General features: G+C 41.6%; 1 protein-coding gene across 4 annotated transcripts in view; it reads left to right on the plus strand.

Annotated features, from left to right (window-relative positions):
• Positions 1-27,609, plus strand: part of ADAM17 (ADAM metallopeptidase domain 17) — a 443,735-nt gene that overhangs the window by 26,104 nt on the left and 390,022 nt on the right. For all 4 annotated transcript variants that reach the window (XR_012655481.1, XM_032777454.2, XM_075063687.1 and 1 more), the window contains exons 2-11: positions 3,300-3,432; positions 4,964-5,097; positions 6,220-6,308; positions 9,032-9,200; positions 9,967-10,097; positions 17,907-17,996; positions 20,049-20,162; positions 21,985-22,129; positions 22,793-22,881; positions 26,677-26,829. Coding sequence is in view for 3 of the 4 variants with exons in the window: in XM_032777454.2 (XP_032633345.1) it covers positions 3,300-3,432; positions 4,964-5,097; positions 6,220-6,308; positions 9,032-9,200; positions 9,967-10,097; positions 17,907-17,996; positions 20,049-20,162; positions 21,985-22,129; positions 22,793-22,881; positions 26,677-26,829 (1,247 nt within the window). In the remaining variant the exon portion in view is untranslated. The remainder of the gene's footprint in view (positions 1-3,299; positions 3,433-4,963; positions 5,098-6,219; positions 6,309-9,031; positions 9,201-9,966; positions 10,098-17,906; positions 17,997-20,048; positions 20,163-21,984; positions 22,130-22,792; positions 22,882-26,676; positions 26,830-27,609) is intronic.

Here is a 27,609-nt window from a genome sequence, read left to right on the forward strand (position 1 = left end):
GGGTTTAATATCCCTTCAAAATTATCATTAATTATAGCTTTGGATATTATTGATATCCATGTAAATATCTAATCACTTTTGAAATCTTAACATCTTGATCTCAGCAACATTCTTTGGCAATAAGTTCCACAACTTAATCACGTGTTCTGTGAAAAACTATTTCCTTTTTATTAGTTTTGAATTTCCCACCTTTTAATTTAATTGAACATCCCCTTGTTCTGTGTTATGAGACAAGAAGAACAGAAGTTCCTGTTCTCCCTTCTCTAGATCATTCATTTTTTTATATATTTTTATTGTGTTCCCTCTTATTTCTTCCCTTGAAGAGCTTACTGTATAAATAGAGAAGTCAAAGGAAGTATTTTCTACATTTTGCGTATGGGGAGTTGAGGTACTGAGAAACTAAAGCCACATTTCTAAAGGTACCTAGGCACCTGAAATTGCAGGTAGAACCTAATGGGTTTTTCAAAAGCAGCTAACTCTCGATGGGCCCTAAGTGATTTGCTCAAGGTCACACTAGAAGTTTGTGGCAAAGCTTGGATTTCCCCTCAAATTTCTAGAGTCCCAGTGCGGGGCCTTCCATTCTCTAACTATTGCAGGAAGTTGTGGGGGACAAGGAATGCCTGAAGGAAGCACATTCATTTGGGAAAATTTTCTTCCCTCCATCGAAAGGAGGAGGAGAACAGAAGGCAGTTTGGCGTGTATTAGATCAGTGGTTCTCAACCTTTCCAGACTACGTACCCCTTTTAGGAATCTGATTTGTCTTCCATACCCCAAGTTTCAGCTCACTTAAAAACTATTTGCTTACAAAATCAGACATACAAATACAAAAGTGTCACAGCACCAGGGTGGATAAAAATCAATGACTTTTAAAAAAATAAAAAAATCTTTTTTTTTTTAATTTAAATTGGATTTTTTTGATAAAAATGCTTTTTGGGGAAAAAACGTATCTAAAATAGTTTTAATTAAGATACATTATAGCTCAAAGATATCTCATCATGGAATAGGGATTATAAATTCTAATTCTATAGAATGAGACAATATATTCATGAAATGTTTAAGAAAATTTTAGTAAATGAGTTCCAATAGGTCATGGATTAGGGACCCAATTTTATGGTGTTCCAAGGGCTTCAGTATAGATTATGTAGGTTAATCTTTCTATCTGCCCAATGGGACTCAGTGGTTAGTCTAGAAGGTACCATCAGAGATGCTTAGTTTTGCAGTTCTCAAACTGTGGATTTGTGTCTCCAGAGATAAGCATGTTAACAGCAAAAATGTTTTAAAATAAATAAATATATAGAGGTGAGAAATAACAGACCTCAACCCTATTGTCTTTCTGCAAATTTGTGTACACAGAGTCAATCCCTTACCTCTCTCTAAAAGTGCAAAGTTTCAAAAAGTACAATGAATAGAAGATTGTTGAGGGTGGAATAGATCTGGACAAGGAGAAGAAGTCTGGAGAGAAATATGAGAAGGGAAGGACAGGCAGTAGAAACAAAAGTGAAACTGAGCAGCATATTTCAGAAGTCTTGAGGTCTTTCTGAGTGTAGCCTTCCTCGATTTGAGATTTACTATACCATTCTCTCATTAGAAGGGAAAACCTATAATGGCAGCAGGCCATAAAAGAGACCCAGTTTGGGAGTAAGAACCATTCAAGAAATGTGTGTTTGATGTTTTAAAGCAAGTCACACCAGTGAATTGTTGGAAGTCACTTAAGCACTTGGATTCAGTGACTCTTGAAGTGATAATCTCACTTTTAACAGCAGTAGCTTCTTCTGCCAATGTGGAAAGAATATTTTTCTTCCTTTGGACTAATTCATTCCAAACTGAGAAATCGTTTGGGACCTGAAAAAGCAGGAAAGCTTGTTTTCTTTTCCAGATAATGAACAAGCAGGAAAATGAAGGTGAAGGTGACTGAGTTAGCTGCAGAAGCCAATATTTTAAGTATCTCATGTTGAACTGGCCGACATAGTCGATTTAACTTTTATTCCCTTACAAAACTTCATTAACTCTTTTAGTTAAAAACAATTTTAGCAAAAACAAACCTGACTTTAAAAAACTTGAATGTTTAACTAAATTCAAAAATTCATATGCTTGTTTTGTTAAAATATTATATGTTTGCTATTGAAGAAAAAAAATCCAGAATACATAACGTTGTTGTTTAGTTAAACAAACAATTTAAATGTCAATCTGGTGGTGATCTTCTCTTAATACAATATGGCAAGAAAGTCCTCCAAATATTAATGATTAACCTGTTGAAATGGAGATGGTTCACCTCCCCAGTGACTTCATAAGTATCTGCTTCAATTACTTTTGGTAAATGAAATAACCAAACAATCATTCATTTTCTGATATAACTATAAAACTGATCTGAAAAGTTTTCAGAATCACTTTAAAAATGTATAGCGTGTTCCTTCTAGAAATGAAGCCTACATCTATCTCTGAGTTGTGAAGAATATGTATTAAGGTTATAACAACCAGCAAGAATGCACTTTTATGTTGAAATCCATGATTAAATAGTTGTCTTGACTAGTGATTTTAAATCAATTTGATTTAAATCAAATCCACCCTTCACAGCACACTATTACTGAAAAATTGCCTACTTTTTCATTTTTACCATATAATTATCAATTAAATCTATTGGAATATAAATATTTTACTTACATTTCAGGGTGATACTTGAGTCTCTTTTTCACTTGTGAGGCTTAGCTGAAGCTGAAGTCTTGCTTGCCACCCCCTAATGCCAGCCCTGCACTTGCAACCCCCCCAAACCTGTGCTGTACCCCCCCCCCCGGGGGCTGCAGCTTCCAGGTTGAAAAATACTGATCTAGATGAGTTGAGAACCCCCTGGAAGACTTTTGAGTACCCCCAGAGGTACACGGACCTCAGGTTGATAACTACTGTATTAGATGACAGAGGGAGTTGAAGTATTCTCGCCCACCTCAAAGGAAAGTAGAAGCCATTGAACTGATCCAATGGATGGGAGGGTGCATACAGAACACAACTGCAATTTAAGAAATTATTGGTTGGGTCATGGTAAAGCTGTGGGCTAAAGCAATTCCCACTAGAACACATTTCATTAACTGAGAATTTATCCGTGCCTATCACATACTGTAGCATCTCACTGACTGTATAAAAAGCACCTTTACAGAAATGCACTATAATTATTCTAATATTAAGGTGGATTGCAGAGTTTGGAATATCTGTAATGTATGTTACAGCTGGATGCTATAATAGTTGTTTAATTTTAATGTGTATTTTCCTCTTGTAAGTGTTATAAACTGTCTCCATATCTATTTCAGAGAGGCTTGAATCCGTGCTCTCAGATTATGACATCCTCTCTCTGTCGAATATCCAGCAACACTCATTAAGGAAAAGGGACCTCCAGCCAGAATCGCATATAGAGAGACTCTTAAGTTTTTCAGCCTTGCGTAGGTAATGAAATCATCAGTGGCAAATATTGGTTTAATATTCTTCTTCTAGTCTGTGATTTTTTTTTTATCTTTTGAAATGAATACTGTATAATTGCCAAAACAGAAATGCCTTTTGCATTTGCTGTTACGATTGGCTAATTCTTATGGGTCAATGATATGCATGATTGTGTGATTTGCTTCACAGAGACCAAGAGAATGGAAGATTATTTAACTATATTGTATTCATCTGTTATTAAAGAAGCAGTGATTGAGATTTCCTTCATTTTATTGTTTACCTTAGTTTTTCATTAATTGGGTTGGATCCTGCTTTTTCTTCAGATTCTGGCTTCTCTCCATTACTTTTGCCTACCTTACATTTCTTGAAAGTCTCATTGTGTCCTTGTGTATTTTGGTCTGTGGCTACCATGTTATGCTGCCCGAGAATTGGTGTTTATGGGAACTTAGTCCACTTGCTCACATTGTGTGTGGACGTCCCCATCCCACAAAGCATTTCTCAGTTTGTTACAGAAATGCCAGGAAGACATTCTGGGCTCCGATGGGGACTGGTGTTTGATCGAAAGATGTGATGGGGGAGATGGAATGAGGCCAGGAACAAGGGCGTTGGCTACAGTAATTTGACCATCCGAGGAAAAATCCCTCCTAGCTTTCTAAACTCTGAAATTCCGAACTTGAAACTCAGCGAGAATCATCTCCTGCTAAAAGGTGTAGACTGATCATATTCAGTCAGGCAGTATCCTCATCTCATCTCTTTCCATGTGCCCTCCCCTCGCCCAGCCCCTCCAGAAGTCCACAACTACTACTTACCATGATATACAGCATCACATAAGTTCGTATGCGTATTTTCTACCTCCGTCTGAGGCAGGAGGCACAGAACATGAATGAGAGCAAAATACTAGAGTAAATAGATAAAAATCTCCCATGTTTCTATTTTATATTGCTTGATACATTGTCCCTTTTCCACTTCTATTGTAACAAACACTTCAAAATACTGCCGGTTCTCTCCCCAGGATAATTGCTGATATATGCCCCAAAATCTGTTACACTGGTGGCAAACAAGATAAAACTCCATGTGCTGTAGATTTTCCATTAAGGGCTACGGATGCCAAGTTTTGTCAAAGTTTTTTGGGCATATTTCAGGAAATGGGATCATTGGGGCATATCTTATTACTTACCATTGACCTGTTTTGTTAAATCTTCTGGTCTGGTTTTCTCTGAAGACCAGCAATGCAAAAGAAATCAGCCTTGTTTGAATACCTTTTGGCAAGGGTGGCTGTATATATTAACTTTGGGTAAAAAAAATAACATTTTTTTTCTTGTTAATAAACATTGACTACTTTACAGATGTTATAAATGGCTCTTAGAAAAGTACTGTCATACAGTAATTCTGACAAATAACATATTTTTTGTATATTATTAATTGAAGAATCATTGTCTTCTAACATCCAAAGAGGTTTCAGTAGAACAAGAAGCTGATGTCTGTTTCTTTATGCATGGTTCACTTAAAATTAAATGGAAGTAAATTTATTTTGCAGGCACTTTAAATTATACCTAACGTCAACAGCTGAACACTTTTCTGAAAACTTTCAAGCACTAATAATGGACGGTAAAGGCAAGGAAAAGGAGTATCATGTACAATGGCAAGAATTCTTCACTGGACATGTAGTTGGTTAGTATGAGCTAGACTGCACATCGTTGTTGGGGAGTAGCACAGCTTTGTCAAAATCTGCTGGCCCATGGTGAATTGTGTATCGTTGCTTTTTCATTTTCCTCAAGTGTGGTCAGAGTGGTAGATTTTGTTCCTGTGCTGGTCAATTTTCTTGACAATTTTGTGAGACTGGTGCTGCATGTACTGAGATAAGGGTTTGCAATCTGGCTTTGAAAATCATCAAGATGTATTTTACAAAAATACACACTATGGCCACTGTGGCTTCTACTCTTTTAAAAATGAGTCTTGACTTTAATTCTCATTGAGATCCTGGATTTTACAGTACTAGGAACTGAAGTCCTTTTCACAAAATCAAGACCAGCCCAGCTAGTGGCAGTGCAACCTCGCTATCATATAAAATGCCTCAAATCAGGTCTGGATAGACAACTCTTCTGGATGAGAGTGTTGCCCAGTCTTAAACCTTGGCACGTCTACTGAGTGTGGCAGGGATCGGCAACCTTTTGGCACATGGCCCACCAGGGTAAGCACCCTGGCAGGCTGGGCCAGTTTGTTTACCTGCTGCATCCACAGGTTCGGCCGATCATGGATCCCACTAGCCGCTGTTCGCCGCTCCAGACCGATGGGGGCGGCGGGAAGTGGTGGCCAGCACATTCCTCGGCCCGCGCCTCTTCCCACAGCCCCCATTGGCCTGGGATGGCGAACAGTGGGAGCTGCAATCGGCCAAACGTGCGGATGCGGCAGGTAAACAAACTGGCCTGGCCCGCCAGGGTGCTTACCCTCGTGGATTGTGTGCCAAAGGTTGCCAATCCCTGGAGTATGATGATGTCTGTTAATGGTTTATGTTGGTAAAAGGCTTCATAACCCATTACTAGTGGTCCAGGGGATTCTGACCAACTTTGCCTTTTCTTTCTTTCTTTTTTTTTTTTTGGAGACTGTGTTTTAACATATCTCCCTGGATTTCCTGATAGCATAGCACAGGGAAATAGTCTTGCTTTGGAGTGAAAACTACTCTGGTCTTTACAGAGAAAGCAGTATTGATTTAAGAAGAGGGGATGCCATTTGCTAAATAGATCAGTCAGTTGTCAGATCAGTTAACTTAATTTTTCTCTTCTACATTTAAAGGTGAACATAATTCCAAGGTTATAGCGCACATCGGTGATGAAGACTTTACTGTAAGAATCAACACTGATGGTGAAGAATACAATGTAGAGGTACTGTTTGCTGTGAAAACAAGATTGAGACAATAGGAACATCTTTGATGAAAAACAATACTATTTCCCTATTGTCGCCCCAGCCACCTATACTTCTGTAGCTGAAAAAACATTTTTGGAGGGATGGGCTCTGACTGATTTTTGCAAGCGTTACTTTTCCACACAGTTGTAACGAAAACATGCATGGTTCTAAGCACTGGCAGAAGCAACAGATTGTTGTTCCATTCTGAATGCAGCATGTTTATGTAAATAAATATGCAGTGAGAAAAATTGTTTCTAGTAAAGCAGAATGTTCCTTATTAAAATTTGTGAACCATTAAATGTGTAGACTACAATACTGGAATACTGAAAATAAGGCCATACAGGCATCTTGGCAATCTGATGGTGTATAAAAACAACTTGTCATTACAGTAGAACCTCAGAGTTATGAACACCTTGGGAATGGAGGTGGTTCGTAATGCTGAACAAAATATTATGGTGGTTCTTTCAAAAGTTTACAATTGAACACTGGCTTAGTACAGTTTTGAAACTTAACTATGACAAAGAAAAATGCTTCTTTCCCTTTTTTTAGTAGCTTACATTTAACAGTACTGTACTGTGTTTGCTTTATATATATTTTGTCTCTACTGCTGCTTGATTGTATACTTCCAGTTCCAAATGAGGTGTGTGGTTGACTGGTCAGTTCGTAACTTTGGTGTTCGTAATTCTGAGGTTCTACTGTACTTCAAACCACTTGAACGTCATCAGTAAACTATCCTCAGTGGAATCCTTTGATGTGCATGAATTCCTTCTAGCTCACTGTTTTCTCCGTGTGTGTCGTGCCAGCACTTTAAAAGTGTGGGGTAACTACAAGGTCCAGGGCTTCTGGTAAAACCACTTAGGAGTTACTATCTTAGGTTCATTTATGCCGAAGAGTGAGTTCTCGCTTTACAGTTTTGTTTTCGTATTGGGGAAGCATTTTTGAACATTGCAGGTTTTCTAATATACTGTTTGCTTTGTTCACTAATGCAGAAGTAGGTGGTGTCAAAATTAAGTACATTCTTTTTATACTCTTTATGCTGTTAGTGCCCTCTTAAGATATGTCAGTTAAAATTACATTTGTATCAACCAAGGAAAAGTGGTTGAAGACCAGCAGTGTAACCTGTCAGCTGTGTAGTATGGACTGACTAAATTTACTTTAGAATACTAAATTTTAATTTTATCCTTTTAATATAAACTTATTCTTTATATAGACTTCTCTGCATCTATATATGTGTCCGGTGTCATCCCAGTTACACTTTTCAGTAAAAAAGGAGCAGAGTTTGTCAGATTCTTAGAGATGAGCCTTGATAAGTTATTTCTGCATCTAAATGTAAAAGAACATTTGCTAAAGCTCTGAGGCTTTTCACCTCCATGGTAAAGATTTGTATCTGACAAATAAGAGAGAGCTTTTAAAAAGTAAGATGGGGAACATTTGTAACATTAGCAACATACCAGTGTCTTCTCGAGTAGCATGCTGTGCCTGTCTTCTACATAGGAAGGGACTTGGAGAGCTTTTAACATTTTGGATTTGGCACTTAACCTTTTATTTTCTCCAGGGTTAGTTTGAAAACCTAGTATTTCATTCTTGTTGTTTAGCATTCTTGTACTGTTTTGAGCTTCTGACATAATGCTGGGAATATCTATAAATATCTCACAAACAGACTATTAAATACTTCCATAAAGAGTTGTGTCTATGCAGTATATTTCCAGACAAAAAGTATGTTAAGAGTGTGGAGGTTGACCATACATATCAGTAAGTTGGAGTGAAACACATTCTGTGGGTATTGCAGTTATCTCAAAACCAAGAGTTTATAAACCCAGGAATTCACTGTTAAAGTTAAACTTGAAAGAAATCCAATCATGTTAAGGTAGGGAAATGCACAGTCAGGCACCCAAACAGCCTTAACACTGCCCTGCGGTGACACCATGTGATTATGATTAAGACATTTTAGTGTTTGTGGTCCCAAATTAGATTAGACTGATGTTTAACACATTTTTCTTTTTTCCTTAATATGTCCTGTGAAAATTTGGGATTAATTTGGATGAGTTATGAGAGTTTAAAAAACTATACTAAATGGAGGCACAGTAATTTATTGTTAGTAAAAGGGGAAGGGGGGGCTGAACTTGCACATGAAGTACTTGCAAACTCATGAAATATGCATATGTGCACTCATGTATTCCATATGATCTGTTATGGCTTGTACTGAATGAGGCAGAGTTCTAAGTAGTAAATTTCCTACCTGTGCTCACCCCTACAATTCTTAGGACCACTGTTGGGGGAGAGACCTCTCAGCTTTCTTTTCTTCCACATAAACTTTTTTGAAAGTGCTGTTTTTAAACCTTCAAAAGTGGCTGCATAATTCCTTTCCTTTTGATGAAGATATAGATGGCTGCTGCTGCTTTGCCCATAGGGCAGTTAAGGTCTAAGAATTCTTGATGTTTTTGTTTTTTTTTATCTGTTGACCATTTCTCAATATAAGGAGCTGAATCCCGCTTGTGCTATTCATGCAAATAGTACTATTGAAATCAGTAGAATTATTTGTGTGAGTAAAGTAGGTGGGGCAAGGCTCTAAGTTCTATGTACACAGCTATGGCTATTTTTAGTGGAACTTTTTGGCCGTATTTATTGAATATGTATAATCCTAGAAGCCCTTGCATTCACACTATACCTAAATCACTTGCATTTCTTGTATTACTTTTAGCCACTTTGGAGGTATATAGACAATACTCAGGATGAAAGACTCTTGGTCTACAGATCTGAAGATATTAAGGATTTCTCACGTTTACAGTCCCCCAAAGTATGTGGCTATTTAAAACATAATGAGGAAGAATTACTGCCCGAAGGACTAGAGGGCAGCCGTTTAAATGAAGGTGAGCATCCTGCTATTTAGAGTGAAATGTTTGAAACCTATTCATATAGCGACGTAGTAACGTAAGACTAGTATCTGGCCATGATGCTTTCATGTTTGGAAAACTGTCTACTTTGCGCTCTCTCTCTCATATCACTTTATAACTTTTAAAACTCATCGTGACTGGGGAGGGAAAACACACCACCAAAGGCCATCACCAGTCTTGGGGAAGGAGCACCAATCTTGGGGGAAGGAGCACAGAATGGACCAATACAAGTCCTTCACCTTTACAGCGATTTAATAGTTACCCGTTTTGCTTTAAAGGTGACCTGAAAATGGTTTTATGGGATTGTACCTTGCTTTTGTCTCTTTATGATGTACAAAGAGAGGCTATATGGCATCTAGTGCTCTTCTCTAGAGAGTCTTCTTGAGCCATGATTGGCTCTATGTAGAGTTGGATCTAGCGCTTCTCTGCCAGAAGGGGGATTAGTAGAACACGGAGGGAGGTTTGGTTAAGGGGAAAATGCTGTGAAAGGCTTAATTGACTAGCTTTATTTCTCCAGCCAGTTTTACTCTACCCTTTCCCTATACAGTTTCACTGTTTTCCACTACTTTCCTAGAACAAATAGGATAGAGGAGTATTAGGAAGACTTTTTATGCTTTTAGAGGGGGTTACTCTAAAAAAAAACCAACCTAATCATGTTATCAAATGGAAACTAAATATGTTATTAATTTTCAGGGAATATGTGTGTCTAATATATTTGATTTCACTTAAATATTCAAATCAGTGAACATCCTTCGGGAGAAAAGAGCCATTGCAGACCACTCCAAGAACACATGCAAGATATTAGTGGTGGCAGATCATCGCTTCTTCAAGTATATGGGCCGCGGGGAGGAAAGCACAACTATTAATTACTTAGTAAGTATGTGACAGTCTGTTGATGTTTGCTAGAGAAAGTCACGCAAGCAGATGTGCTGCAGCTGGAAGCTAGTGTTATAGTAGTTAGAAAGCTAGTATGACCTATATGTTATCCAATGCTGTATTTAATGGTGAACTCTGAGTGCTGTTTACTTTAAGGGGTGTTGTGTTAAGTTTTTTAAGAGAAATTATTTTGCACTGGTAGCTAATGCTGCAATTAAATAAATCTTTGAGCAGAATGTTTTTAAGCAGCTCCTCTAACTTTTCATCCCCATCCCCCCAAATGGGCTACATAGTAAGATTTTCCTCTAAGAATTGTCTTTTAACTCTGTTTGTAGACTCATACAGATGCATTAATTCAGTGGTCTCAGTGATCAAAACTTCTTTGATCGCACACCTCCATCATTAATTTTTTGAGCACGCACCCCCATTATATGTATGTATATTTATTTATTTATAAATTATATACATGTACTACTGTACTAATATATTATGTACATTATAAAACCTACACAAAAAATAGAAATTAAAAAACAATGAGATAAAGATGAAATAAACAATATTTTAAAATATTTTATTTTATTAACGGTACAAAAAACCTTTTTGCTCTTACAAAAAATTATTAATATTTTTTAGTGAGAGCAATATGATTGAATATGCTTCATTATTTCTGAAAATCTTGGTTTAATACTTTGTGATACAGCGATTTGAAGGTCTGGATTACGTTTAGGGTGTGGGAGGATGCTCAGGATGGGGTGCGGGGTCTGGGAGGAAGTTAGGGTTCTGGAAGGCACTTAGGGCGGAGGTGCGGGAGGAGGCCCAGGAGGTGCATAGCACTTACCTGGGGCAGCTCCTGTTTGGTGCAGGGGGTGTGCAGGTGGCTCTGTGCAGTGTGGCACCAGCCCCATGGCCGGATTCTGGGAGCTGCCCCCTCTTCCCTCCACACACACCCCCCCCCGCCAGGGAGGGCCACCCGGAACTCAGGGGCTTTAGGGCCCTGGCTTGCATCTCTAAAGCCCCTTTCAGAATGCTGCTCTGCAAGCACGGGCCGGAGGATTCAGGAGGAGCAGGGGCAGCCACACAGCCAGCGGCCAGAGACAAGCGGCGCTTTCCCCTTCAAAGCCCCACTTCTCTCCGCAGGCTTTGAAGGGGAAAGTGCCACTTCTTTCCCGCCGCTGGCTATGCGGCTGCCCCTGCTCCTCCACAGGCCAGAGGACTCAGGGCTGCATTCCAAAAGGGGCTTTAGAACTGCAGGCCAGGGCCCCAGGGCCCCCTTAGCCCAGGGCCCTGCAGCTCCTAAGGCCCCTGTGCTCTGCCCTGCCTGGCCCAGGGAGTGGGCCGGGGGGGAGCTTCCCCGCTTGCTCCCTCCCTCCATCCTCCGGCCACCCCCCTTTTTTCCCCCCTCCGGCGGCGCTCCTTCCGCTGCGCCCCCCAATGGATCATCTTGCACACCCCCTGGGGTGCGTGCACCCCACTTTGGAGACCAGTTCATTAATTTATATTGTTGTTTGGCTTGTTTACTGTGAAGCTCTTCATTTAAAATCTACCAACAGTGACTATTTGAGTACAGGATATTTTTCCAGCTGTGTAACACATCTGTCCAAAAGGATAAGTAGTTCACAGCCAGTCTACCGCATAGTTATTTATAGCAAATCTAGAACATCTCTGCCTTCTAACCAGCTAGAAATATCAGGAAGAACCTGATAAACTTCTGTGATAAGAAAAATATGCAGTTCTTAAAGAAATATCAAAATAAGACCACCCATACTCATTGTATGAATAAACATGAGTGCAACAGATGATTCTTATTCAAGTAGTGTCCCTCGGTGTGCTCAGGACCGGCGCTAGGGGTTTTAGTGCCCTAGGCGCATGGCAATTTTGCCGCACCGCGCCCTGGTCCCGCGGCTCCGGTGGAGCTGCCGCAGTCGTGCCTGTGGAGGGTCCACTGGTCCGCGGCTTCGGTGGAGCTGCCGCAGTGGTGCCTGCAGCAGCTCCACCAGAGCCGCGGACCAGCGGACCCTCCGCAGGCATGACTGCGGCAGCTCCACCGAAGCCGCCTGCAGCCCCCTCCGGCAAAATGCCACCCACCAATAATCCTGGTGCCCTAGGCAATTGCCTAAGCCACCTAAATGGAAGCATCGGCCCTCGGTGTGCTTGTGTCTACTGCTAACTAGAGAATTTCGGTAGCAGGGTCTCTGAGGCCCACATATGCACTGTCTCCCTTCGTGTCCCGTCACAAGGCTAATGAGTACATGCTGGCTAACCCCCCCCATCAGTTCCTTCTCAGCTGCCCCTGGCTAGAGTCAGAGCTGTTCGCAGTCTGTTGGGACCATTACTTTTGATTTGCATCTCTGTAGTCAGCTTCCTAGTTCTTAGTTGTAGCCGTTTCCCTTTTTCTTCTTTTCCCCCTGAAAATTTAAAAAATAAGACTATTTTCCCCCCCCTCATTGGGGACCGTTCCTCCAACGGTATGTGTGGTTCATTGAGCTTCAAGAAGTGCCTCTCTTGCAAAGAAACTATCCCTGTCACAAACAAGCACTGCCTGTGCGTTTGTGGCTTCAGGGAAGGCTACATTCAACAAAAGCGTGATCTCTGCCAGCAGGTAGGCCCTGGTCTCATAAAGACAGAGAGCTCAGAAAGATTATTTTCATGGAGGCAGCTTTCCAGACCCAACCACAAATCACCTGGCAGACGTGAGTCTTCCCCACAGCCCTCAATACCTGAAGGCTATGGGTTGAAGAAATAAGCCCCACTGATCTTTCTTACTAATCCTTGAAAAAGAGAGCGGGAAGTCTATAGTGAGCCCCAAGATACAGAGCACGCGGAAAAGCATTTGTGGCTATCCTCAGTACTGTCGGCACCAAGACCATCTCAAACCAGTACCATGACTCTCGAAAGTCCTCTGTGGCAAGTACTGTTGACAAGTCCATGAACCCGATGGGCACGGGCATCGAGTCAGCAGCACCAAGGGATAAGGATAGGAGTAAGCACTCCTCTAAAACGATATTCCTGGTATGCAGTACTACATGAGTACCACCACTGATGCCTCATTGGGCACGAGAGCGATCTATATGGACAAGATCTCCATTCCCTCTGGGCACTGCCAACAGCATCAAGTCAGTCGGTACCACCAGAATTCTGAAACTCTGGGGACCTTCATGTATTGGACATACCGGAGTCTCGTCTCCTCTCAGTGCTGGAACCTCTGCAGTGAGTCTTCAACCGCCATGGGAGTCTTCCCTGCTGCCCTGACATGCTCTCCCGCTCTTCAGTCAGGGCTTGCATAGCAAACCTGATGAGCTGGCATCACAGTACTCCCAGGCTCCTTTACAGTAGCTGGTAACAGCAGGGTTCTCGAGCATACCCTCATGGCCACAACCAATTCAAATCCATTATTCAGGAGGGACAATTAATAGCAAAAACAATAGCCTTCCTGATAGCAATCACCTCGGCTAGGAGAATTAGCAGCTTTGATGGCACATCCCTCCTACATGATATTCTTTCATGACAAAGTTACGTTCAGACCACACCTGAAATTCACTCCCAAGATAACCTCCCTATTTCACATGATCAATATTTTATTTTCCAACCTTTTATCCCAAGCCTCACCAACACAACAGGGAGACTATACTGCACACTCTAGATGTCAGGCTAAGCCGAGCGTTCTATCTGGACAGGATGAAGGTTTTCAGGAAGTTCCCAAGACTTTTCCTCTCTATTGCGGAAAGATTGAAGGGCTCAGCAGTATCAGCCCAAAGACACTCCAGGTGGGTCTCCTACTGCATCAGACAATGTTACCAAGCTCACAATATGATCCCTCCAGATACTGTTTATATACACTCCACAAGGTCGATCTCCTCATCCATCGCCTTTTCCAAGAATGTCCCTGTCTCCGAGATCTGTAGAACGGTGACATGGGTGACAGTCCACTGTGATCACTGAGGACTCCGTCTCCGATGCCATCTTCGGCTCAACTGTGCTGTCATGTGTAACTGACCCAACTCCAAAGTCCCAGCCCTCCTGTGGGGATGCTGCTTGGGAGTCACCTACAGTGGAGCACCCAGAGGGATAATACTTGAAGTTCCTTGCCTTGTGTAGTAACAATGGTTCTTTAAGATGTATGCTCCTGTGGGGTTCCACAACCCACCCACCTCTCATCTGCTTCGGAGTCCTTGTCAATAATTCTGCGATAGAGAAGGAACTGAGTGGGGGGTTAGCCCATGCATGCTGACTAGCCTCATGGCGGGGCACAAGGGGAGGCAGAGCATGTGTGGGCCTAACGGACACTGCAACTGAAGTTCTCCAATCAGCAGTGCAGGGACACAAGCACACCTATAGTGGAGCACCCATAGGGACACCCATCTTGAAGAACTATCATTACTGTACAAGGTGTGTAACTTCTAACATTTCCTACCTGCCTAGCTCCTGACTGGCTGCTAGTATATTACAGGGTGTACCATATTCTCCCCTCTGCCTTAGTGCACAATTAACACATTCTTTCAGATAATATAGTAGCTTAGTATGGAGTTGCCATTTGCAACTTTGTAGTTAAGATAAGTAGAACAGACGAGTGTCACCTGTAGGCTGAACTATTGTAACTTGCTCTAAAGATGCTACAGTTGGTGCACACCACTGTAGCTCATCTCGTTGCTGTGAGATGAGATAGAACATGTTAGTGTCCATGCTTTGCAACCTAGACTGGCTCCTTATTACTAACAGATCCACTCAAGTTCCATGTATTGACCTTGTGGATAGTCCTCGCTGTCTTTATAATCCATGTCTGGTGCCTAGATAAAATAATAGAAATAGAGGGCCCTAAGGAACCTTGAGAAGTCAACTAATCTATTCTTCTCCACTGAGGCAGTACCAAATATACTTAGATCACCTCTGACAATTGCTTGTCGAACCTGTTCTTTAAAACCTCCAATGATGGAAATTCCCCAGTGCCCCTTGGAAGCCTTATCTAGTGCTTAACTGTCCTTACTAGGAAAAGCTTGCTAAGTACACCGATATAACGCTGTCCTCGGGAGCCAAAAAATCTTACCACGTTATAGCTGAAACTGCATTATATCGAACTTGCTTTGATCCACCAGAGTGCGCAGCACACTGTCGTGTCCCCCCCCCATCCCCCCCCCGCGTGAGCACTACTTTACCACGTTATATCCGAATTCCTGTTATATCAGGGTAGCGGTGTATAATCTAACCTAAATCTTCCTTGCTGCAGATTACACCTACTACTACTGGTCCTACTTTCAGTGGACATGAAGAGAAATTGATTACCGTACAAAACTCCTATTAATAATTCTGGGGCGTATATTTAGCCTTTTTCACAATTGCATCACATTGTCGGCTCATATTTAATTTTCTGATCCACTGTAGCATCCAGATCTGCAGTACTACTCCCCATTTTGTTTAGCCTTTATTGAAATTCATCATGTTGATTTCAGACCAATTCTCCAGTTTGTCAAGGTTATTCTGAATTCTAATCCTTTTCTCCAAAGTTCTTGCCGCCCTATCCTGCATGGTGTCATCTGGAAATTTTATAAGCAGACTCTCCACTCCATTACCCAATTCATTAATGAAATATTGAATAGTATGTAACTCAGTACAGACCCCTGCAGAACTCCACTTGATATGTAATCCCAGTGTGACCGTGAACCATTGATTATTACTCTCTGAGTAAAGTTTTTCAGCCAGTTGTGCATCCACTTTGTAGTAATTCCATCCAAACCACGTTTCCCTAGTTTGTTTATGAGAGTGTCAAAAGCTTTACTGAAATGAAAATAAATCACATCTATGGCTTCCCTCTGCCATCTGCTAGGCTAGTAACCCTCTCAGAGAAGGAAATGAGGTTGGTTTGACATGATTTGCTCTGGGTAAATTCATGTTGGCCATTCCTTATAACTGCTCTCCTCAAAGTGCTTCAAAATGGTTTTTAATATTAGGTATGATATCTTTCCAGGTGTCAAAGTTAGGCCAGCAGGTTTATAATTCCCTAGATCCTCTTTGTTCTCATTTTTAAAGGTAGATGCTGTAGAAATGCTTAGATAACGTATATGGGAGGAAGGGCCTGCTCCTGTTAGCTTCTTTGACTCCTTCTGTAGCCAAAATAAATAACAAATGTGATCACATATAAGGCCAGCTCATTTGTAGGGAAGAAGTCCATTTCACTAGAAGAAACTCTCTTGGAACAGTCTCTGTGGATAGGGAAACATTTGCTTCTAATATGCTAGCAAAATTTGATTAAATGGATCTTAAAGAATGACATTATAATTGTTTACAAACAAAATGCCTTAAACTCTAAACTCGGCTAGGAGTAAGGGAGGGACATTTCAAGTATCACTATCACTAGGTATTTTTTTTTTAAATCAGTTTTACTGTTAGAAGAATTTGAAATGCTCTTGATTGAAGGGCAACTAAAATGATTAGGGGGTTGGAACAGGTCCTATCTGAGGAGAGATTAAAGAGGCTAGGACTTTTCAGCTTGGAAAAGAGGAGACGGGGGTGGGGGAGGATATGATAGAAGTATATAAGATCATGAGTGATGTGGAGAAAATGAATAAGGAAAAGTTATTTACTTGTTCCCATGATATAAGAACTAGGGGCCACCAAATGAAACTAATGGGCAGCAGATTTAAAACAAATAAAAGGAAGTTGTTCTTCACAGAGCACACAGTCAATTTGTGGAACTCCTTGCCTGAGGAGGTTGTGAATCATAGAATATCAGGGTTGGAAGGGACCTCAGGAGGTCATCTAGCCCAACCCCATGCTCAAAGCAGGACTAATCCCCAACTTTTTTTTTTTTTTTTTCCAGGATCCTAATATGGCCCCCAAGGACTGGAATCACAACCCTGAGTTTAAAAGGATGCCAGATGCTTCCAACCCATCTGTGGAGCTAGCCCTCCACAAGGCTTAGACTATCTATGCGGGTTTAAAGAGAAACTGATAAATGAATGGAGATAAAGTCCGATTAAGGTAGTTAGCCAGGTATGGGTAGGAATGGTTTCCCTAGCCTCTTTTTGTCAGAGGCAAGAGGATGGATGGCAGGAGAGAGATCAGTGATCCATTGACCGTTAGTTCACTCCCTTGTACATTGGCATGCCATGTCGGTAGAAGGATTATGGCTGGATGGACCTTTCTTGACCCAGTACTGCCATTTCTTATGCTCTCATGATTCTATTCTTCCCCTACCCTCCTAATCCCAAAACCAACCAACAACCCTGCTGTTCATCCTGGGTGAATATGGAGGTGCTGTTCAGTAGAAACAGACATGCAAATTTCTGGATGAAGGATGTTGCTTGGAAGGGGAGGCCTGGGCTATAAAGAACAAAAGAGCCAGGAGAGAGGAACAGGTGCTCTGGAGCCCCAGCACCAAATGTACTGAGGAGGACAGCAATAGCTTATTGACCAGCAGAGAGACCCTGAACACCAAGATCACTTGGTACTATACTTACTAGTTGTTTTTTGTTTTTTTTTAAAGCGATAGTGGAATGCTAGCATATGCATAAAAGTATTTACCAAGATGATTTATTCTTAACCTTATGTTGCTTTTCCACTCCACTATACAAAATAATGGTAAATGGCAGAGTTTGCTACAGTTTGACTATGGAAAACTTTGTAAAACATGATGGACCACTGCTCTGATGTTTTTGGAACAGTGTATTTGTCCATTGTGTTTTATGAGGTGCAGTTTTGACTTGAAATGGGTGTTCATAGATACATACGCTACAACTTTTTTGGGATATTTTGGACTATATTACATAAGAATTTAGATCTAAATAATGGTTTATGTTCACCTTCTATGCACAGATTGAATTAATAGACAGAGTGGATGACATCTATCGAAATACCTCTTGGGACAATGGAAACTTGAAAGGATACGGCATACAAATAGAGCAGGTATTCACGGAGTCAATGCAAAGAGTTGTGAATCTTTGGCATTAGAGCATGTTCTGTATGTTATAAGTTCTGATTTTTTAAAAAAATATTTATTATACATTTGGAGGGTGGGGTCTGGAATCAGAATACAAATAATCGGAATACCAATAATCAAAACTTATAAATTGTTTACTTTCATCATATAAGTAACCCCTTAAAAGAATCATCCTAGGAATTTTCACAGCCGAGTTTGTCTTGGCCCATCTTTTATCAGACACTTACAGCTGTTGGAGAAGATTTCAGGCTGAGATTTGGCACATTTGATCTCTGTTGCAGAACTTTTTTTGTTTTGTTTTTGCTAAATTTGAAAAATGTATGGTTCTTTCATAAACATACTACTGTGCAAATGTTGTCACATACCCAGTTGTGATGGTGTTGATCTGACAGAGCCCAGAAGTGTTCGAAGTGACATACAATACAGGTAAAAAGCCACAATTCCTCTTCTGAAGAGTAGCAACTAATTTCAGACATGATGCAATGAATGGTGCTGGGGGTAACAAGTCACTGTGGGGACTGGAGGAGATGGGTGACATCAATAAGTTTATGTAGTAATTCTTGAAAATTAGAGCTCTGAGTGGCTGAATAATGTATTTATAATAAATGGAAATCTTAGTGGGCTAATTTCTTGTAGGCATCATAAGAGTGGGTTTTAAAGAGGGCATGCTATGCTGTGTTGTGTACACTGAAGCAGATGATTTTTCATAAGTAGTCATGACATCTAACTCACTTTTTTGACTTGGTTACTTGTGGTCTTGCTAAACTTAGACAAATCTGATCTTAGATTGCCTCTTTAAGCGTAATCCAACTAGATGTTCAAACCTGAGGGGAAGGGCTGTTTTGACACAGTTCTCTGTTTGCTAATCTCAAAGTACTGTGCCTGAAGCCTGAAAATGTCAGGTGTAGAAACAGGCCACAATTGGGAAGGCCAGTGCAATCAGATAGTCAGCATGTTGTTTCCTTCAGCCAACCAGGCAACGCTGTCTTAGGTGACTGCAGTTGCCTCTAATGGTAAAAACAGTGTTTGGGGGGGGTCCCCCATGTTTTCGCCCTTCCATGACTTTCTGGGTAATTACTTGTGACTTCCGGAGCCTTAGTAATCGTGACAAAAGATGAGGCAAAAATGCTATAAAATAGGTTTTGTGTTGTTGCTGGAACCTTAATTCTGAATTCCCGGAAACTTTTGGGACTTATCTCCCATGTAAAATGCATTTTTATTCTGAAAAGTGACTGTAAAAATGGCTATATGGGGTCTGGCTTTGTGTGTTGATGATTTCCATATCAAATGCAGTTTACAAGCTATTTCTATCAACCAGCTCTTAAAGTTCATCTTGGGAGCTGAGAGTCAAGCTATGTTCTTTTCTTGTCGTCATCCTGAGTAATAAAGGTTCTGATGGCCATTATTTACAGTATAAACTTTAAAAGCCCAGTGTTACTCCCGTTTACTGTAACATAACTAAACATATGCCACACTGCAAGCTAACTACCTCTCTAGTCAGAAAAGCCTAAACATGACAAATGTGCTTTTAGTCATAAAACTTCTCAGTTTTCTTTTTGCACATCTAGATTTCTAAAGATAGGAATCCTTGTAAATCTTCTTCGGTTAAATTAAAGCAGAGGTGCATTGGGGACCTTTTCTACCGGATTTGAACCCTGAATTTTTATGACCGAGTAATGAATATCTTAGTGGGATACAATGGAAACTTGTGATGTGCAACTTAACTTAGTGTAATGATGCTAATGTGTTTAGTGGTAATTATATTTGGGTCAAAGTGTATGGCATTATCTTAATTAAGATGTCAAGAGTTCACTACTAGGAATATGTAAGTTTAAATCTAGAATAGGGTGGCATTTTAATTAGGTGCTTTGGCCATCGTTTAGAAGGGTGAAAAATTTCCCTTGGCTGTAACATTTTTACTTTAAAATTGCAGCACTTGGCGCTTCACTGCCTATTTCTTCAGCTTGTTGAATTGTTTACAGTTCCTTATTCTAATTATAATATACCCTTGAATATAGATTATTGTCCACAATGAATCAAGTGTTGTGATGCCTGGGAAAAAACATTATAACATGGCAAAAAATCAGCCAAATGAAGAGAAGGATGCTTGGGAGGTGAAGACCCTGCTGGAGGTAAAGCTGTGCTTCTCAAATACAATGTCTTACCTAAAAAGAAAATATGAGAATTACTTATTTGCCATCCAAGATCAGTCTCTGATTGCAAATGAAATTGCTTTTCTTCCTCTTCACAATGTGTAGTTATCACAAGAATACAAAACTATGATATTTCTACCCAGGCTCATGGCAAGAGGCTTCATTATAAAAAATATCTACTTCCAGAATACAATTATTAAGTGCAAAACAAATATAAATGATTTTGTGGTTATTGAGACAGGAAGGCAGCTCTGTGGTTAAAGCACTGGCGTGAGACTCAGGAGGCCTGGCTCTGCCACAGACTCCCTGCTTGACCTGGCTCAAGACATTTGATCTTTGTGTCTCATTTTCTTATCTGTAAAATTGAGCTAACAATACTGTCCTATTGTGAGGTGCTCAGATACTCTTTTAATGTGTGACTGTATAGTTGAACTTGTTTCTTTCATACACGTTGAATTTCTCCATGCTGTTTCATTTTCTAAGTTGCCATCCAGTTGACGAGATTTACCAAATGTCTTGGCCTTTCTGGATAGCATACAGGTTTTATTTGTTTTAGTAAAGTTAACGTGTTATATTTGGAATTCTCCCAGAATGTACTAGTCATCTTGCAAAAGTATAAGAACATGTCCCCTTCCCAGAAGATCACACAACTTTATTGACATGTCTCCACCACAATGGGATTATAAATGGGAAAGAGAGGAGGCAGAGCAGGGCTGGCAGTAAGATCGTGAAGCTACTCACTAAGCATGAGCATTGTTGACTCATTCAGATCCCTCTTAACTCCTGCTTCTGCAATGATGCTTACAAGGTTCTTCTAGGGCAGTGGTTCCCAAACTTGTTTCATTGCTTGTGCAGGGAAAGCCCCTGGTTGGCCGGGTCGGTTTGTGTACCGGCTGTATCCGCAGGTTTGGCTGATTTGCGGCTCCCAGTGACTGCGGTTCACTGCTCCAGGCCAATGGACCGTGGTCACTGGGAGCCACGATCGGCCGAACCTGTGGACATGGCAGGTACACAAACTGCCCCGGCCAGCCAGGGGCTTTCCCTGCACAAGCGGCGGAACAAGTTTTGGAACCACTGTTCTAGGGGAAGAAAGAGAATCAACAGAAAATGCCAACCATCCAGAAGTGGACATGCCTTACTGAGGATCCATGTGATCTTATCCTCACCTTTATCTTTTCCCTCCCCACTCATCTATCTGTTGCTCTCATTGGTAGTGCCATTTCAACACAAGATTGTGCGCTCCTCTCCATACTTGTTCTTCTGAAGTGACTGGCATGTTTTGGGATGCCAGAAAAATGATTCCCTAAATTGCTGAAACACAAGTGAAAGTGTGCTCTGGGTCACCACCTACATTGAACAGAGAAGCTAAGGAGAAAGTTAGAGTTTGGATTCAGCTCTGCTCCTTTTCAGCAGCATGAATGAGAGCAGCAAATTCCTACTGTCATTAAAGGCATTCTGTAATGAAATCTTGTAATGCTGGCTGTTACCAAGCATTTGCTGTTTTGAAAGATGGGCCTTATAATAGTTTTTTCCTTTCCATGAGATGTTGCTGACGAATGAGAATCTTAACACTGTAGATTATACTCTGGCAGGAGGTGATATTTAAAACTAGGCCAGACTAAGTACTGGAATATATGAAAGAACTATCTTGCTCTGATCTGGGGATGGAGCAGATTTCTTCATTTAGTATAACAGAAACTGGAGCTGGAAAATACCTGGCTTGTTAAATGATTTTTTCATCTTTGAATTTCTTCACCATACATATTACAGATTTTTCTAACGCTTGCTTTTTGCCTTTTAGCAATTTAGCTTTGATATAGCTGAGAAAGCAGCTCATGTGTGCCTTGCTCATCTCTTTACATACCAAGATTTCGATATGGGAACACTTGGACTGGCTTATGTTGGATCTCCCAGGCCTAACACCCATGGTGGAATTTGCCCAAAGTGTTATACTTTCCTTCTCCCCCCCCGGCCCAACACACCTCTAATTGTGGGTTAAATATCTCTACTTTGTTAGAAAATTGTAGAAGAATTGAAGGTGGCATAATGTGTGTCATTTAAATGTTCCCTAGTGAGTGAGTTAGGAATGGAACTGAAGGCTGCATCCTAGGCTGCGTACAAAAAGGGGAAATAGGATAGGGTAGAACAATTAAGTTTCTTGAATTAATAGGTTGAGTGAAAGCCATCATGGCCCCATTTGGAGCAGTTAAAATCTTCATGTGCTGCTCTGGAAAGAAGCAGTTCTTAACAGGTGTGGCCTGCTAAATTTCACAATGGGAGGGAGTCCAACATCTATCTCTTAAGTACTTATGTGGCCCTCATTACTTGAGTATATGAATGCCTCGCAGTCTTTAATGCATGCATTTATTTATGTTCTGACTGCAGATTCCCCACTGCAAAAATTGGGGGAAGGGGACTCGTTTATAAGCCTGTGAGTGCTGTAATGTTATAGTCATTTATTTACAAAGTCAAAGACTGGGGAGAATCTTCAGGTTTCCTAAACATGGTTTTATCTTTTAAAAAACAAAAAAAAAAAATCTGAAAAAAACTCAGTTACTTTTCTTGTGCTATATGAGGAATTTCACTTTCTTCCATCTTCCTTTCTATAGCTTATTATAGTCAAGCTGTCAAAAAAAACATCTATTTGAACAGTGGCTTAACCAGCACAAAGAACTATGGCAAAACTATCCTCACAAAGGTACTGGAAATTGAATATGGGTATACGGAACGTATTTGTTAAACATGTGCTTTGCTGTTATTCTTTAGTGCTATAACTACTGTGAGATGAATGGCTCTTGGATGCCTGTCTGAAAAGAACTGTTTGCTCTCAGTCCAGTTCACTGCGGACAGGTATCTGTGATGCAACAAATGCCATCATAGTTGTTATCCTTGTTGATAGAAAGAGCTAGGACTGAATGGCTCTGGAGATGGAACTAGTCAGACACACTGGTGGAGCAGTGAGAAGGAAACATTCTGCTTCTGATTGTGCTGGCCTCTTCTGTTGATAAATAAGACTCTACCTCTCCAAAGATGAAAGCACTAAATTCATACCAAATGTGTGTTTAGAACCACCCCAAAAATCAAAATAACCCTGAAGACTAAACTAGTAGATTGGCAGTGGAATAAATTGAACTGCTGATTGTTGTAAGAAAAACCACGCATCTCTGGTCTTTTGTACTTCTGCAACAGTGGTTTCCAACCTTCTTATGGTCAAGATCACTTTTTGGCAAGATCACTTTAAGGGCAACCCAGGATCAGCCCCATCCCTTCCCCATAGTCCTGCCCTGCTCACTCTCCCACACCCTCACTCACTTTCACCCGGCTGGGGCAGGGAGTTGGGGTTTGGGAGGGGTCCGGGCTCTAGGCTGGGGCTGAGGGGTTCAGAGTATGGGAGGGGACTCTGGGCTGTGGCAGTCTTGGGGTGCAGGAGGAGGTATGAGGTGCTGGCTCTGGGAGGATGGGTCAGGGCTGGGGCAGGAGCTCAGGGTGCAGGAGGGGGGGGTACTGGCTCTGGGAGGAGGGCAGGGCTGGGGCAGGGGCTACACGGTACATGAGGGGTTAGGTAGTGCTGGCTCTGGGAGGGGGGGTTGGGGTGCAGACTCCCACCAGATGGAACTTAGACCTCGAGCGGTTCCCGGTCGGTGGCGCAACAGGACTGAGACAGACTCCTTGCCTGCCCCGGCCCCACGCCACTCCCAGAAGGAGCCAATGCATCCCTGCGGTTCCTGTGGGGGGCACATGGCTTTGCGCTTCTCTGCAGGCACTGCCCCAGCAGCTCCCATTGGCCACAGTTCCTTGTTCCTGGCCAATGGGAGCTGCGGGGGTGGTGCTTGCAGGCAGGAGCCGTGTCTGTGGAGTAGCACAAGTTAAGGCTATTCTGCCAGACTTCTCTCCTGGCCCCTTCCTAGTTTCCCCTTCCCTGGTGTACTGTGTCCAGCCTGTCTTCCCCAGTTATTGTTTCTTTGTTGGTATCCTTGTCAGTTTCTAACATGATTAACTCAAAAAAATTAATCGTGATTAATCGCAGTTTTAATCGCACGGTTAAACAATAGAATCCCAATTGAAATTTATTAAACATTTCTGATGTTTTTCATTTTCAAATATATGGATTTCAGTTACAACACAGAATACAAAGATCACAGTGCTCACTTTATATTGTTATTTTTATTACAAATATTTGCACTGTAAAAATGATAAACAGAAGAAATAGCATTTTTCAATTCATGTCGTACAAGTACTCTGCTTCACTCTCTGTCGTGAAAGTGCAACTCACACATGTAGATTCTTTTTTGTTACATAACTGCACTCAAAAAAACCCAAACAAAAAAACACCCCTTGTAAAACTGGAGCCTACAAGTCCACTCAGTCCTAATTTTTGTTCAGCCAATTGCTCAAGCAAACAAGTTTGTTTACATTTTATGGGAGATAATGCTACCCCGCTTCTTATTTACAACATCACCTGAAAGTGAGAACAGGCGTTCGCATGGCACATTTATAGCAGCATTGCAAGGTATTTACGTGCCAGATATGCTAAACATTCATATGACCCTTCATGTGTCGGCCACCGTTCCAGCTGACAAGCGTTTAAAAAAAAAAGCATTAATTAAATTGTGACTGAACTTCTTGGGAGAGAATTGTATGTCTCCTGCTTTGTTTTACCGGCATTCTGCCATATATTTCGTGTTATAGCAGTCTCGGATGATGACCCAGAACATGTTGTTTGTTTTAAGAACACTTTCACTGCAAATTTGACAACATGCAAAGAAGATACCAACGTGGGCGGCGAGTCCTATGGGCTTGTGGTGCCTGGGCACTAAATGTTCTTGGGCCGGGGCCTGGCTCCAGCAGTGTTTTGGGCCTGGGTTTCTCCCTTGGGCCCGCCTTTCACCCCGGGGCCTCCTCCCCCGCATGTTCCCTGGGCCATTTAAAACAGCCCACGGCCTCCACTCACCACTGGCAGCGCAGCAGAGCTGAGCAGCATCCTTCCTGCTTGCTCCGCGTGGCTGCCAGCCCCTCCCTGCAGCCTCTGGGCAGGGTGGGTCTGTGTCCTGCCCCAGGTGCCCCTGTGACCAATGGGAAGCTGTGGGGGCAGTGCCTGGGAGTAGCAGCACATGGAGACTCCTGCCTAGGAGCCCCAGGTAAGCGCTGCACCCCCTTCCTCTGCACTCCCTACCATCCCCAAGCTCGCTCCCAGAGCCTGAACCCCCTCCGTCTGCACCCCCTCCCATCCACAAGCTCTCTTCCAGAGCCTGCACCTCTCACACCCTCTTGCATCCCTAGAGCCTGCACCCAGCACCCAAACTCCATCCCAGAGCCTGCACCCCAGACCCCCTCCCCCACCCAAACTCCCTCCCAGAGCCCCACCTCTCCTGCACCCCAATCTGCAGCCCAGGGCCTGCCACCCCAGACCCCCTACCCCCCAAACTTCCTCTCAGAGCCTTAGGCAGGTGGGGGGGAGTGGTCTTTGGAGGGGTTGGAGTTTGGGGAGAGGTGGGCAGATTCTGGGCACCACCAAAATTTCTGCAATCCTGCCACCTCTGGATACTAATGTGAGATTTCTAAAGATAGCTACAGCACTCGACCCAAGGTTTAAGAATCTGAAGTGTGTTCTGCAATCTGAGAGGGACCAGGTGTGGACCATGCTTTCAAAAGTCTTAAAAGAGCACTTTGAAGTCTGAGCGATTGGCTGAACAAGAATTAGGACTAAGTGGACTTGTAGGCTCTAAAGTTTTACATAATTTTATTTTTGGATGCATTTTTTTCTGTACATAACTCTACGTTTGTAAGTTCAACTTCCATGGTAAAGGGATTGCACTACAGTACTTGTACAGGGGGAATTGAAAAATACTACAGTAGGTGTTTTGTTTTTCACAATGCAAATATTTGTGTTAAAAATAAATATAAAGTGAGCATTGTACACTTTGTATTCTGTGTTGTAATTGAAATATGTATTTGAACATGTAGAAAACATCAAAAAATACTTACATTGTAGCCTCTTATTGTTTAACAGCGCAATTAATTGGGATTAATTATTTTAATCGCTCGACAGCCCTACCCTATGTTATTTCTAGGCTGTTTTCTAGCACCAAAACAGTAGAATGTGAGTTTAGTTAAGGCTCTTAATGGCCACTGTTTAGTCAATAAAAAGAAGGCAGATTGCCAGGGGAATTGAATGAAAATGTGACACGTGCATAATTTTTGTGGCATAAAGTTTCTTTAGAAAATATTTTGTTAATCTGAGACTTAAATGACTTCAGTGTATCAAATGTTGAGCTCTTATATGCCCATACAGTATCTGAACCCTGCTCTAGCAGCTGGCTCTCAAGAGTTTGGTAATTTTACAGGCCCTGACTTCACTTTAGCACTGATGTGTTTAACCAAAGAACTGATTCCTAATGAAGTACATCTCTAAAGATCTAATGATCTGGAATTACTTAGACCCCCACTGCATGTTGATATTGACTTTAGATGTGTTTTCTTGGTATCAAACAAGGAAGCAGACTTGGTTACTACTCATGAACTGGGACACAACTTTGGAGCAGAGCATGATCCAGACAGTCTGCCGGAATGTGCCCCCACTGAAGACCAGGGAGGGAAATATGTTATGTATCCAATTGCTGTGAGTGGCGATCATGAAAACAATAAGGTAAATTTACTTTAACTTCTACTATCCGACTACAGTCAACAAGGACTGACCCAGAACCTTCCACTCCAAAAGCACAAGTCCTTATCTGCTTAGCTAAGGTGCACTCCTTTAGCCTGTATTTAATAGGCGCTTAATTGCTTGAACAGCCACTAGAGGGAGACATACTCATTAACTATTATTATTAGTCCCAGGGTTAGGTAAATCTCTCCCAAATGCCTGAGATCCACAGGCATTCAGTCCCTATAGGGTGATATTTTGTAACAAACGGTGGCTGTCTACACTTACTGATATCGCTATTGTCAGCAGGAACCCAGCTTGGATCTTCAGCACCAGAACACAGGCTTCTAAATAGTAAGCTGTTAGTCACTGCTGTCAAGTCTCTTTCTAGTGGTTATCCCAATCACTAAGTTAATACATACTCGTCTCCGTTCATCTTATAAATGTCATAATGTCCTTGAGGACTTGGTATTATCCCTATTTTACAGATGGAGAAACTGAGATATCAAATGAATGACTAGCCTAAGGTTACTAGCAGCTCTGCAGAAGCTTACAACCAGAGTCAGAAAAGTCTGTCCCCATTTTGGCAACTTCATGACTATTTCTTCAGATGTATTCCTCCACCTGAACCCCCAGTACTAGCAGAAGGGTTGGGTTTGGCCTTGGAATCTCTCTCGAGAGTTAGTCATGCAGCGCTGTGCATATGTGTTTGGGCAGGTGTTAATCACAATGCAACAAAGCAGTTTTTCAACACAGGTTACTATTTTCTGTGTTATGTTTTCC

This window comes from Chelonoidis abingdonii, chromosome 3 (genome assembly GCF_003597395.2).
Source record: "Chelonoidis abingdonii isolate Lonesome George chromosome 3, CheloAbing_2.0, whole genome shotgun sequence".
NCBI classification, from domain to species: domain Eukaryota; kingdom Metazoa; phylum Chordata; order Testudines; family Testudinidae; genus Chelonoidis; species Chelonoidis abingdonii.